Source organism: Balaenoptera borealis, assembly GCF_965194805.1.
Source record: "Balaenoptera borealis genome assembly, chromosome: 16".
Taxonomy (NCBI): domain Eukaryota; kingdom Metazoa; phylum Chordata; class Mammalia; order Artiodactyla; family Balaenopteridae; genus Balaenoptera; species Balaenoptera borealis.
In genome coordinates, this window is record NC_138872.1 from 57,469,575 (window position 1) to 57,483,449 (window position 13,875).

The following is a 13,875-nucleotide window of genomic DNA, read 5'->3' on the forward strand; positions in this document are numbered from 1 at the left end:
CCGGGAATTCCCTGGCGGTCCAGTGGTTGGGGAACTGAGATCCTGCAAGCCGCGCAGCGCGGCCCAAAAAAAAACAAAACTCAGATTCCGTCCTTCATAAGCGCTGCTGACCTGCCCACACGTTTGTAATTTACTTCTTATTTTCTTTCCCCGCCACACCACGAGTTTCTGGAAGGCAAGGACTTTGTGTCAGGATTTCTCAATCAGCAGGCCTAGTTCAGGGGCAGCAGAGCTGGCATTCAAAGTTGGAAGGGAGGGAGGGAAGAGAAGGGAAGGTGAGCTGGCCGATGAGAGAGAACGGGAAGGAAGGCTGGACGGGTGGCTGGAAGGAAGGACCGAACGGTTCGGACGGATGGCGTAGCCACCGTGTGTGACCCCGCCCGGCTCCCCGGCCCGTGACTCCGAGCCCAAGCCCCTAACCCACCCCCGCCTCTCCTTTTAGGCCTGATGCTGGGGGGCTGCGGCGACAAATCCATCCGCTTCCGTCCCACTCTGGTCTTCAGGGACCACCACGCACACCTGTTCCTCAATATTTTCAGCGACATCTTAGCCGACTTCAAGTAAAGAAGCCATTTCCTCCACGCTCTGAGGAAGCCCTGATCTCACCCCTTGTCAAATTGATTAGTTTGCCTAATTCATGTTTTCACTTAAAGTATCAGAGGTGAATGCATAAACTGGAGGATTATTTGTGGGGAGGGGATGTTTCTGGTGGCTTGGGGGGAGGGGAGGGGCTGCTTTGCTCTCTCCCTGCAGAGCCAATGGCGCACATTGGTTTTAAGCCCAGAAATTCTGCTTGAGCCCTGGACATGGTCTTAGGTTGGGCCCCGAGGGTCCTGGCCAGGTATCTGCCACCCTCGACCCCAACGATACCTTTGGAAGCCAGTCAAGGCAATGATACCTGCTCCTGGGGCTGGTGGCTGGGACTCCTGGGTTCCGTCCCTCTCAAGTGACGCGTTCTGAACGGGGAGGACGCTGGCTCCCCCCTGCCCTATGCAAACAGACATGCTTCCCCCTCGCCCCCAGGCCCCGAAGCTCTGAGCACGTCCCTTGCGCAGTCCAGTGACGGGCAGGACAGAGCATATTAAGGCAGGAGAGTAGGGACACGGGATTGAGCTTGGGGGTGTGGGAAGGGGTCTTCTGGCCTCCTGAAGAGTAGGGCCACTCCCACGATCCATGTGGGGATTCCTCTCCAAACTGTGACTTCTCGCCTTCATGGGGCTTCGTCCTGCGGGAATCTCTGGGTGGCATCGCCGACAGGCCTTACTCACCACCCTTGTTCCCCAAATTCCCTCCCTCCCGTTAAACGTCAGCCCAGACCTCTGTGGAAGGAAAGCTGCGCCCGATCATCCCAGGGACACACGCCCAGGAGTGTAAGCCCAGGCCTGGGGAAGCAGAGACCCCCCCCTCCTGTCCCCACGGCACCTGGGGTCTGACTTTGGACCCCTCGCCCCGGGACCCTTTCTCTAGCTTCTCATCCACCTCTGCTCCACTTCTGAGCCGCCCCAGGAACGGCTTTGCTGCTACATCAAAGCTGGACTAGGTGTCTTCTTGCCGGAGGCATCATGAATTGAAGGCGCCAGAGCTCCATGCAGGAAAAAGTAGCCTGTTGGTGCAAGGTGGTTTCCTTGTCATGACCCCTCCAAGTCAGAGATTTTCCTGCCGTGAGTGACTGTGAGATGACCAGGCAGGTGATACTTAGAGGCTTAACTGGATGATGGCTGAGGCTAAGGGGGTCTCTGCTGGAGGCGAGACAATTTTGGAACTGATTTGACCTCAGATGCTCCTGAAAAGAGCATTTGGTCGTCCTCCAGCAATGAGTGTTGTTTAGCGGGTAGATGAACGAAGTCTGTCCAAAAGGAAGCCACTTGGTCTCCTGGTGCCTTGGTCGACTATTTTGGGAGCCGGGCAGATCAAGATTCTCAATTCAGCACTTTTCTCTTTTAATAACTAACCATCCAAATATCTCAAAGTGGTTTGGTTTTTTCTGCTTCCGCTTTTCAGCAGATTTGGTCATCATCCTATTTTTTCCAAGAATGAAAAGCAGTCACATGTTTAACAGACGAAGGGGAATCCCTGAATCCCGGTTCACCCTGCGTTCCTGCACTCAGTGCTAATTCGTTGCTTTTAAGGAGCTCTGCTGTGTCCAAGGGCATTCGCACTGCCAACTAAATGGAGCCTCCCTCTCTCTGCAAGCTTTCACTCATTTGTATATTCATTTATTTATCCAATCATTCATTCATGAAACTTGCATTAAATACCTGCTCTGTCGCAGGCCCAGTGCTAAGCACTAGAAATCCAAAGGTGAAATAAAACCTAGTCCCTGCTCTCAAGGGACTCACATCCCACTGGGGACAACAGACTCTTAAACCAACAATTAATGCCGTAACGGTCATATGTGTAGGAACATCAGGAAATCAGAGGGAGTGGCCCAATCCACCTAAGGGTCAGAGAAGGTTCCAAGGAGAAAGTGACATTTGAGCAGGATTTTGCAGGATGAACAAGAGTTCACCAAGTAGACAAGACAAGGAAGAGTGTTGCAGAAAGGGAACAGCATATGCAAAGACACATGAGTTCACAGCCTCACACTTTTCACTGGGGATCCAGATTCCACAGGCAATATCCCAAGATACAAGGCCTTATTTAACAAACAAGCAAAATGCAAACCAAACCATAATTCATGTATGCTTTCTCCTGAGAACTTTAGCATTGGATCCAAACATACAATGAGATTCCTGGAGTCCAAAAGGTTTTTAAGCCAGGGCACAACCAGAAACGTTGGCTCTCTTTGGTGGAGAGAGTGGCTCCAATATTTTGTTCTCTCCCCACAGGGCACTGACAGAGAAATGAAATCTTTTTTATCTGGAAAGTCATTTCCAGACTTATTCACTCCTTACCAAGGGAAGTTACTTATAAAACTTCTAAAGCCATTTATCAGCCAGTCCTCGTTGACTCAGGGCATAGTGAGTTCCTGAGACATTCTCTTTTGGAGGTGGAGGTGTAGCTGCGAGAATTTCAAGGAAAACATTCTCAGCAGCGCTCAAGAAACTTGCCAGAGGTTGGTGAAAACACAGGGAGCCCAGAGGACAGGGTGCTGGCTCAGGCAGAGCCCACACAGAAGAACTTCTGTGGCCGACGGTCCGGAAACGAATCCATCACACATTAGTGCCATAGAGTTTAGTAAATGTCACTAGCAAATCTCATCACTTTTACAGAAAACAAGGTCCAGTCATAGCAAATCTTAGCACATCCTCACTTTTATTATAAATGGGTGTTTTTTAAATAATTTTTACTGACACTCAGTAACCATGCAAAATCGTGCACAACATTAATATAATCTGTATATCTATACCTGTCTATAGCTATCTGTATATCAGCTCATGGTAGAAAACCATAGCTAGGGAGCCTCGCCAACTTACGCATACAAAGTGATCTTGTTTACAGTATTCTGTTGACAGTGCCAATAAATGATAAAGAAATTAACACGTCACAGTGTAACTGATGACCATATGCACAATTCCATGAACTCAGTCTGTTTCCTGTGTTAATCAGTATTCTTAAATTAAAAACAAAATATTTATACTGGAAACATCAGAGTAAATGTGGCCTTTTTGGTTGGAAGTGGTTTTGGTAAGGCGTTACTTCACAAGTTCTTATGAAGCACCTATGATTAAGCACCTCGTAGGGATGTCTTGGGGGAATTCTCTACCTGCGTTAAGTCTGCCTTGGGCTTAGAAGCCTGGTGAGGCCATTCAGTTCATCAGAGTTCGTCCAAGACATGCCATGTAATGGGGATGGACAAGGTGTGGTCCTTACCCTCAGCTCACCTTCCAGTGGGGCAAAGGTCATAGCAACCCAGCGTAAGGACCAGGATACAGGAGGATATTGTACATGAACAAAGGATAGGCACAAGTCAGGGTGGAGGTTAGGCCCTTGAGTTTCAACTTCAGGGTTGAGTGGGAACTGCTCCAGTGACTCAGAGGAGGGGTGGAAGGCATTCTAGACCAAGAAAACAGCTACCTGAAGGCACGAAGGCAGGATGAGGCAGGCATTTCTACGGCATTCAGCATTACTAGATCACAAAGACAAGGAGAGCAGAAGAGCCTGGAGACCAGGCCAAAGAAACAGGCAGGGCTCGGATCTGGAGGGCCTTCTGTGCCAGTCTGGGCCTTCCATGAACTGATGGAGCCACCAAAGGTTTGGAGCAGGGGGGTAATCCAACATGCATTCTAGAAAGAATGTCCTGATTGTCCACTGTGAACAACAGAGAGACTGGGTGATCAGTCGGGAATCTGTGGCCATCAAGATGACCAGGTGGCCCAACCAGGACAGCGATGATGGGCTGGATGGAGAGGAAAGGAAAAGCACAGACTCCACTACATCCCGGATAGTGACATTCAACACTAGATGCACATTGGAGTTGCCCTAAAGAACTTCGTAAATATCCTAATGCTTAGGCCCCGCCCCAAACCAATTAAATCACATTCTCTCCTTCACGGATTGAGGTGGTAAGCTGACGACTGATGGGAATCAGCCGGGAGGCAGGTGCAGCGTGGGAAGGCATGGAAGAGATGCTGAGTCAGCACCTGTGGAAATGATCTGGCTCTTTGGTTCTCCTGGTGTCCTGACCTAGAACCGGGGGTCGTGGGCTCCTGACTCACTTCTGCACCCAGCTGTCTCAGTGGCCCTCCATGGCCCTTCTTTTTCTCACCTGGAAAATGTATGGTTTGGACCACATGATTTCCAAGGCTCCTTCGGGCTGGGACACCAAACAGGTCTATGAAATAACTGACTTGGCTAGGAAAGCAATATCTACCATTAAATATGCTTTTAAGAATAATCACAGGGCTTCCCTGGTGGCGCAGTGGTTGAGAATCTGCCTGCCAATGCAGGGGACACGGGTTCAAGCCCTGGTCTGGGAAGATCCCACATGCCGCGGAGCAACTGGGCCCGTGAGCCACAATTACTGAGCCTGCGCGTCTGGAGCCTGTGCTCCGCAACAAGAGAGGCAGCAACAGTGAGAGGCTGGCGCACCGCGATGAAGAGTGGCCCCTGCTTGCCGCAACTAGAGAAAGCCCTTGCACAGAAACAAAGACCCGACACAGCCAAAAATTAATTAATTAATTAATTTTTTAAAAAAAGAATAATCACATATAGTGATAATATTTATCATTTCTTGAGCATCTGCTATGCACAAGCATATTCTGCCAGGGCTTTGGAATGTTCACAGCACACCTATGAGCTATGTGTGTGTCTGCCTGTTTGTAAGATGAGGGGCCTGATGCTCAGAGAGATTGGGGAACCCGCCCAGCATCACACAGCTTGGAGGCCAGGATCTGAGACACACGGGTGTGTGTGAATGAGCACATGCAGTCAGCATGGGGTTGGTTGAGCATCAGCCACTCAGGACCCTTCTCACCACCAGCCTGGCCACCAGCCTGGGAAAGTGAACTTGGACTGGTCAGCATTAGTGTGAGCTCCTAAGCGTATATCCCTAAGGCAGGTGGGTGGAAGGTGCCAGGACCTTTGTTAAAAACAGTCACTGTTTCCATTTTCTGTCCTTCTTCCCCCTTCTCCACCCCCTGGGGAGGCAGGACAAGGCAGTAGAATGACCTAACTCTGCTGCTGTCTAGCTGGGTGACCTTGAGTAAGTCACTTCACCTCTCTGAGCATCACCTGCAGAGAGTGATCATAGTAAAGCAGCTGACACTTATTGAGGGCTCCCCTGGACCAAGCGCTATTTTTAAGTGCTTTCCATGTAGGAAGTCAGCCCCTTCAACTACCCTCGGTGGGTGCTTTTATTATCATTAATTCACAGATGAAGAAACCAAGGCACAGACAGTGATTATATTACTGGCCCACAGTCACAGCCTGGGAGTCGCAGGGCTGGGGTTCAAGCAGGTAGGAAGTCTTGCTTCCAAGCCACATGCTTCACCCTACACCTGCGACCTCTCTCTGGCTCTCCAACTCCAACAGTTGCTGGAAGGATTCAAGAAAATCATGTAATCGGGACCTCCCTGGTGGCACAGTGGTTTAGAATCCACCTGCCAAGGCAGGGGACACAGGTTCGATCTCTGGTCCGGGAAGATCCCACATGCCGCGGAACAACTAAGCCCATGCGCCACAACTACTGAGCCTGTGCTCTAGAGCCCACGTGCCACAACTACTGAGCCCATGCACCACAACTACTGAAGCCTGCGTGCCCGTGCTCCACAAGAGAAGCCACCGCAATGAGAAGCCCGTGCACTGCGACGAAGAGTAGCTCCCGCTCGCTGCAACTAGAGAAAGCCCGCGCACACAGCAACGAAGACCCAACACAGCCAAAAATAAAAATAAAATAAATAAAATAAAAAATCACGTAATCATCTCCTGACTCGTGGTAGGTGCTTAATACACGATGGTTCCTTTTGCCACTTGATCTCTGTGAACCTAGCTCACATATAGTTCTAAATGTTAAACCTATTTCCCAACACAGGGACACGTCCCACCAGATCCCAGAGTAGATTACAACTGTTGATCAGTAAAACAGATGTTTTGTCACTAGAGTTGGTACAAATGTGGCCAGATGGTATCAACCCTGCCTAATTAACCCTCATCAGGCATGATTTTATGGTTGAATGAATGCTGCAGGATCAAAACAGGGCCATAAAAGTTGGACTCTGCCCAGGTTTCAAAGGGACCCGGTGGCTTTCCATCCGGGGACTCACAAGTCCTGAATTCTTAAAGCAGCCAATGGCAAGCTCCTAGTTATTTGGCTAATTCACCCCAGGCTGGCCCCCTGCAAGCAGCTAAGCCCATCAAATCTGTTCTGGGAAGTGCACTAAACATGCTTATTTATGATGGGCTGGGGGTGGGATATCTGGGCCTATGACCAGGTAAGGCTCAGTTCTGGTAACCGGTGTAGGAAGGACAACGGCTCCCAGCCATGCCCACTGTGAATGTCCCCATTTGGAGCAGACCTCACCACGGTCTGGAGGACTACCTGTCTCAGCTCAGGCTGCTCTAACAGAATATCAGAGATGGGGCAGCATAAACAGCCAACATTTATTTCTCACGGTTCTGGAGGCTGCAAGTCCAGGGTTGGGTCCTTGGTGAGGGTCTCTTCCTGCTTGTGTCCTCACATGGCACTGATTCCATTGTGGGGGCCCCACCCTCATGACCTCATCTGACTCCAATCACCTCCCAAAAGCCCCATCTCCAAACACTATCACATGGGGGGCTATGGTTCAACATATGAATTTTAGGAGGGGATACGAACATTCAGTCCCTAGCAACTACCATGTGAAAATGGACATGCTACAGGTTACCCCATTTCCTGCATCTAAGTAATACACAGCCCAGGGCAGGTGGGGTGCCCAAAGTCCAGATGGTTCTCAGCAGATGGGAATGAAAACCAGTCTACAAAATACAAACACGGTTGTATCACTAATGCTTTTAAGGACTGTTTCCTACTGTCCACCCAGCTTCCAAGTCCAGAATGGAGATTCATGGTTGAGAAACTTTTCTCTTTACCTCAAAAGCTGGCAGGAGGGGGAAAGGACGGCAAAAGAGATTGTGTTTATTACAGCAGTTTACTTCATTTGTTAAGATGGATGACATGCTCGTTACGGAAATTTTAAACAATACTAGAAGGCCATAAAGTTCAAAGTAGAAGTTTTCCCTCTACCTCATCCACCTGAATCTTCTCCCCAGAATTAACCACTGTGAAAAATTTGGAATGTGTTTTTTAAAATCACAAATAGGATCATACAGAACTATATTGTTCTCTGATTTGCTTTTTCCACTTAACACTACCCCATGATTTCCTTGTCACATCAGCAGATATGGTTCAACCTCACTCTTTTTAAGGGCGTGTAATATTCCATAGCTTATTTAACTGTGTTGCCTACTAATGGCAACTTAGTTTACTTCCTGTTGTTGTTGTGTGTTTGTTTCACTATTAGAAACATTCAGTGAACATTCTCATATACATGCTTGGGTATTTCTATTAGATGATTATTTTGGAATTGTTTTCGAAGGGGGAAATCACCAATATATCCACACACCACCTGAATCTAAAGACCGTTTCCATTTTCTGAGAAGCTGCTTGACCATCAGAGAGGCACGGCTCTTGGCAAGGCTCAATCCCACACAATGATTCTCAAAACCTGGGGTGCCTTGGAATTACCTGGGAAGCATCAAAATACAGATGCCCAGCTTCTGCCCAACCAGAATCTGCAGGGTTGAGCACGGGCGAGTTTTGTTGTTTTTGTTGTTGCTGATCTGGAGCATGGGAACTGGGTACTACTGCCCTGCTGGTGCACTGCAGAAACCCTAAACTGTTTCCCTTGTCACATGTAATTTTAGCTTGGAAATAAAGGGATAGAATGATGCATTTGCTCTGTGTGCCCTCTGCTGGTACTGCGTGAGCAAACCACGCATCCAAGTGGAGGCTCTTTCGTGCCAGAGCCGGTGAGAATCGGAGCTGTCACCTCCCACTGAGCTGACACTTCTGGGCAGTGATTGTCAAATCAGGCTATGCGTGAGAATCCCCTCTAGGGAAACTGGTCATGGGCCTGGGCAACAGTATTTTTTAAGAGGTGTCCAGGTGATTCTACACATGGAGCCCAGGCGGAGAACCTATTCTGTAGGGGGAAAAAAAAAAAAAAATTGGCCCAGGGACACAGAGGCATGTGTCATTCTGGTGTTGTCCACCCTGGTCATCTACTTCAGAGATCCCCAGCATGGCTGCAGAATTAGCCTCACGCTTGACGCAGAGACAGATCCCGGGATCCACCCCAGACACAATCAGAATCTCCGGGGGGGACGCTCACTCAGGTAAGTGCTTACAGGTAGCCCAACAGGCCTATTTGAGTTAATTTTTGGTTTTAGTAAGTCAAGGTCGGATCATTAATCCCTCTTAAGACATTGTATAGGCACAGACTGTGTCTTTGGGAGAAGAGGTTCACAGGAATTGAAGTCACTGACAAGCAGGTGAGGCAAAGGTAGGGAAGGGAACCAGCAGCTCTACAGATAATTATATAATCAAGTCTTCTACATAATTGAATCCTCAGTACAACTTCTTGAGGATAAATAGTAACACCCCTGTTATACAGAGAGAGAAACTGGAGAGAGACAGACAGACACTTCTAGGTAGATACCTAGGGAGAAAGGCTTTTAGGCAGAGGAACTGTCAGTGCAAAGGCCCTGACGCTGCAGGGTCCTTGATTATTGGAGGAAGAGCAAGGGAAATAGAGCTAACTGAAGTGGTCAGCGCAGAGTTGTGGATGAGGGAAGAAAGCTGGGGGTAGGGGCGGGGCCAGGCCATGCTGGGCCCTGTAAGGCCACAGTAAGGACTTCAGCTTCTACAGTAGTGATGTGATTCTCTTTTTTAAAAGGATCACTTTGGCAGGACTTCCCTGGTGGTCCAGTGGCTAGGACTCCGTGCTTCCACTGTAGGGGGCATGGGTTCGATCCCTGGTCAGGGAACTAAGATCCTGCAAGCCACAAGGTGTGGCAGAAAGGAAGGAAGGAAGGAAGGAAGGAGGGAAGAAAGAAAGGAAGGATCACTTTGGCTGCTGCGAGAACAGACTCTAGAAGGGTAAGGATGGAAGCAGCAGGTTGCAATAGTCCAGAGGCTATGAGGGCAGCTTGGATCGAAATGGCAGGGCTGGAGCAGGTGAGAGCAGTCAGGTTCTGGTTGTACTTTTGAAGTTGGTATAAAATTAAGTCAGTGGAACCACATGCCATTTACTCTAAGAGCCGGCACTTCTGAGTGGGTCTGCGGCTCTCCGGGAACCCCCAGGCCCACAACCGGGCTCTGGGTCACACGGTCCACGGCACGCACAGCCCCTCTATCTAGAGACCCTGCAGATACACCCCAGCTGACAATGGGAGCCCAGCATTCCCAAACATCCGAGGGACACAGTCACACACTGCCCAGACCATGGCCTTCGACTGGCTGGAATTAACACGCGATAGGAATTTAACAGAGGCGATGACAAATCCATAATAAATCTATGCCCTTTCATTTGCATCTTTAACTAAAAACAAACACAAATTAAAAGCTGTTTCCTCTTGTGCTTAAGAGCTCCCAAGCTTTCTTTCACTGACATTCAAAGCCTCCCCACAGTGATTTGGATCAAATTCAGGGCCCTCCCCTTAGCCAAGGCACCCACCCCACTCCGGTCCACAACGCATGCTTGTGTCCCCTCAGCCTGAACAAGCGGTGCTCACGTCCCTCTCCTCCTCACACCTGGGGTCCCCTTCAAAGTCCGGGCCCTTCTCCCAACCTCACCCCTCCCGCTCTTCTGCCTCAGACCACCCCACTCCTCTCTTTCCTTGCACTTTTCCCCATTTCTTTTTTTAATATTTATTTATTCATTTATTGGCTGTGTCGTGTATTGGTCGCGGCATGCGGGATCTTTCGTTGCGGTGCGCGGGCTCAGTTGTCCCGTGGCATGTGGGATCTTCCCACCCTGTGCAGGGATCAAACCCGTGTCCCCTGCATTGGCAGGCGGATTCTTAACCACTGGACCACCAGGGAAATCCGTCCCCATTTCTAATTACACACATGCACTTAGCATCCGCCCTCCCTCCCCATCAAGATGCTGTCAGTCCCACAAAGGCCAAAATCCTCCCCTTTTATGAACCGTGGTGCCTTCAGCACCCAGCAGAAGAGGTTTGGGATGACTGGCTGATTTGGAAGCCTGCAGGAACAAACTGTCTTGAATCACATGCTTTACTTGCTTCTGTGAAATGCAATAAATTAACTAAGAAGATCTAACTTCTTTCATGTTATCGTCATTATAAAGTCACTTTTCTCAAAATGCCATTTGCAGTCTACACAGAGGAAAGGTATCTCTCCATATAGCTGGCATTTATCACATTCTTTATAGCAATGAAAAAATGGAAATCATTTAAACAAGAAAGGTTATAGGACCAGCTACATCCACTCAGTAGAATATTTTGCAATTGCTGATTTTTTTTTTTGCATAAAAAGTATTTAAATGAAAAAAAATCAAATAATCAGGGCCTTTTGTTTTTATCTATTTGTAAGGTATGCTGCCCATTTTTTCCAACTTTACTGAGATATAACTGACATACAATATGGTATTAGTTTAAGGTGTACAGCATGATTTATACATGTATATACCGCAAAATGATCACCACGTAAGTTAGCACCCCGCATCTCACAGAGCCACAAGGTTTCTTCCTTGTGACTGAATATTTTAAATGAATGTTTATAACTGACGTAGTCTTATGTTATAACATGAAGCAAAAAAAAGCCGATTTCAGATACAGGATAACATCTATGTTTTAAGTAAATACTGAAAGCACAGGGAGATACCACTTCACACCCATCAGGATGGCTATTATAAAAAAAAAAAAAAGATGTGGATAAATTGGAACTCTGATGCATTGCTGGTGGGAATATAAAATGGTGCAGCCACTATGGAAAAGTTTGGCAGGTCCTCAAAAAGTTAAACTTAGAATTACCGTATGACCCAGTAATTCCACTTCTCAGAAAATACCCCAAAGAATTGAAAGCAGAAACTCAGATGTTTGTACACCAATGTTCACAGCAGCATTACTCACAACAGCCAAAAGGTGGAAACAATCAAAATGTCCATCGAAAGATGAATGGATAAACAAAATGTGATATATACATATTATTCCGCCATTAAAAAGGAATGAAGTTCTGATACCTGCTACAACATGGGTAAACCTTGCAAAATCATGCCAAGTGAAAGAAGCCAGACATAAAAGGCCACACAGTGGATGATTCCATTTACATGAAATATCCAGAATAGGCAAATCCATAGACACAGAAAGCAGATTAGTGGTTGCCAAGGGCTAGAGAAAGGGGCCGTTGGGGAGTTACTATTTAATGAGTGCAGAGTTTCTGGTTGGGATAATGAAAACGTTCTGGAAATGGAGAGAAGCGATGGTTGCAAAACACTAAATATACTTAATACCACTTAGTGTACACTTAAAATGGTTAAAAGGATAAATTTATGTTTATATTTTACTATGATTTGAAATAAAAAGACTGGAAGGTCACAAAACAAAATTTAGTTATTGACTTCTGAGTGGTAGAATTACAAAGATCATGACTTCTTTCCTCTTTACTTTGTTACAAATTATATAATAAGCATATTGCTAATTACGGGGGACATTACATATACCTGGCTTTATTTTATAAAGTATCACACCAGCATATAGTTCATCTGACTTTATCACACTGCAAAGCCTTCTGATGTGAGAGCCCCTAGATCTCTGGGCGGTGAACTTGCTCGGATTACAACCTTGCCCCAGTGGCTGTGCAGCTACTGTGCTGGCAGAATAAACGACCCACCTCTAGGCTTCATCCTGGTCCCCCCGCCGCTGGGTCCACAAGGGGGCGCAGCATAGGGCTGGTGAAATCCCTACCCATTGCCTGGAAGCCTTTTGCGGTGCCATCACCTCTGAACTAACAATGACATTTATTGTTTATTCTCACACCCATCACGGGAGACAGGGAGGATTTTTCCACTTTAAGATGTGAAAACCCAGGGAGATCAGCTCGGTGCTTTGTGTCCACCTAGAGGGGTGGGATAGGGAGGGTGGGAGGAAGACGCAAGAGGTAGGAGATATGGGGATACATGAATATGTATAGCTGATTCACTTTGTTATAAAGCAGAAACTAACACACCATTGTAAAGCAATTACACGCCAATAAACATGTTAAAAAAAAAAAAAAAAAGATGTGAAAACCAAGGCTCTGAGAGACTTGATAACCTGCCCCAGGACAGGGATTTGGAAACGGACAGACCCAAGTCTTCTGGCTCCCGCCCCCCACCTCTCTGTCTTTGATTTCACAGCAGTGTAAACTGTTCGAGAGAGCTTAGCATCTCTTCCTCCAAGAACTGGCTCTTAACAGAAACTTCTGGCCATTATCTGAATGTCACACACAAGTGCAGTTAAGAATCTGCACTCAGGGCCTCTTTCTAAACCCAGTTACTCACTTCTACCTCATGAATTTCCTCATCCCAAAAGACAAGTTCCCAGGGGCCCCAGCAAAGTCTCCAGCTGCCCGACCCCCTCCTTCAGCCCCGCTCACACCCTCAGGCTTCCTGCAGGAGGCCTGGCTCCTGCCCGTTCACTTGAGCTTGTCCAGCATCCCAAACACCTGTGTGAAACGCTCTCGGTCCAGGATGCGTCCGTAGCGCAGGGTGAGGTAGAAGGTCTGTTTCCCATTGTACTGCTGGATCCGCACAAACAGCTCCTGAGGCCGATCCTGGCTTTCCGTCATGGGGATCACGTCGGCCACAGGGCAGTATGTCTCCTGTCGCCGGCCCCAGAAGGTCAGGTGGGCCACCCGCAGCATGGTGCCCGACTCGTTCACATACAGGATGCCCACCAGCCTCCGGAAGAAATGGCTCATCCAGCACAACATGGCCAGGGCAAAGCCAGCGATCCCGCCCGCCAGGCACAGGGAGTTGAAGGTCATGAGGCCCTGGGAGTACCAGTAGAGGCCAGGCGGCAAGGCCACCACCGTCAGGGCCGTCTGTGCCACCTTCAGCCGAGACAAGTACCCGAAAGCCCTGATGGCATCAAACCGGTACACCATCTTAAATGTCTCTGTCTCTGTGCCGGGTGGTTTCTCCTTGGAGGCTGGTGGCCTGCTTCCCACCCACCTCCTAGGATCCTGCCCACTGCAGCACCACAGCTCGTGGAGAGCCCTTCCCCATGCAGCTGGCCCTGGCGACCGCGGCACAGCTCGGAGGAAGGCAGCCTGAAAGGGAGACAGGGAGACCATTTCTCTCATGGAACTCAACCATGCTAATCACACAAGGAACAGCTGCAAAGCATCTTACACGGAGGCTCCCACCAATCCTGTGAGGCCAGCATCACTGC

The 13,875-nt window shown here is 48.4% G+C and overlaps 2 protein-coding genes across 10 annotated transcripts in view; one reads left to right on the forward strand and one right to left on the reverse strand.

Moving 5' to 3' along the window:
* Positions 1–3,586, forward strand: part of ABAT (4-aminobutyrate aminotransferase) — an 89,403-nt gene extending 85,817 nt beyond the window's left edge. For both annotated transcript variants that reach the window (XM_082359935.1, XM_082359936.1), the window contains exon 16: positions 443–3,586. In XM_082359935.1, coding sequence (XP_082216061.1) covers positions 443–564 — 122 coding nt within the window. In that variant the 3' untranslated portion in view covers positions 565–3,586. The remainder of the gene's footprint in view (positions 1–442) is intronic.
* The window catches only part of TMEM186 (transmembrane protein 186), a 49,621-nt gene that overhangs the window by 34,723 nt on the left and 1,023 nt on the right, over positions 1–13,875 (reverse strand). For 5 of the 8 annotated variants that reach the window (XM_082359942.1, XM_082359941.1, XM_082359939.1 and 2 more), the window contains one exon: positions 12,037–13,753. The exons of the other annotated variants lie outside the window; for them this stretch is intronic. In XM_082359942.1, the coding sequence (XP_082216068.1) occupies positions 13,118–13,753 (636 nt within the window). In that variant the 3' untranslated portion in view covers positions 12,037–13,117. Of the gene's footprint in view, positions 1–12,036; positions 13,754–13,875 lie in introns of those variants that run through there. 8 annotated transcript variants of the gene reach the window in all.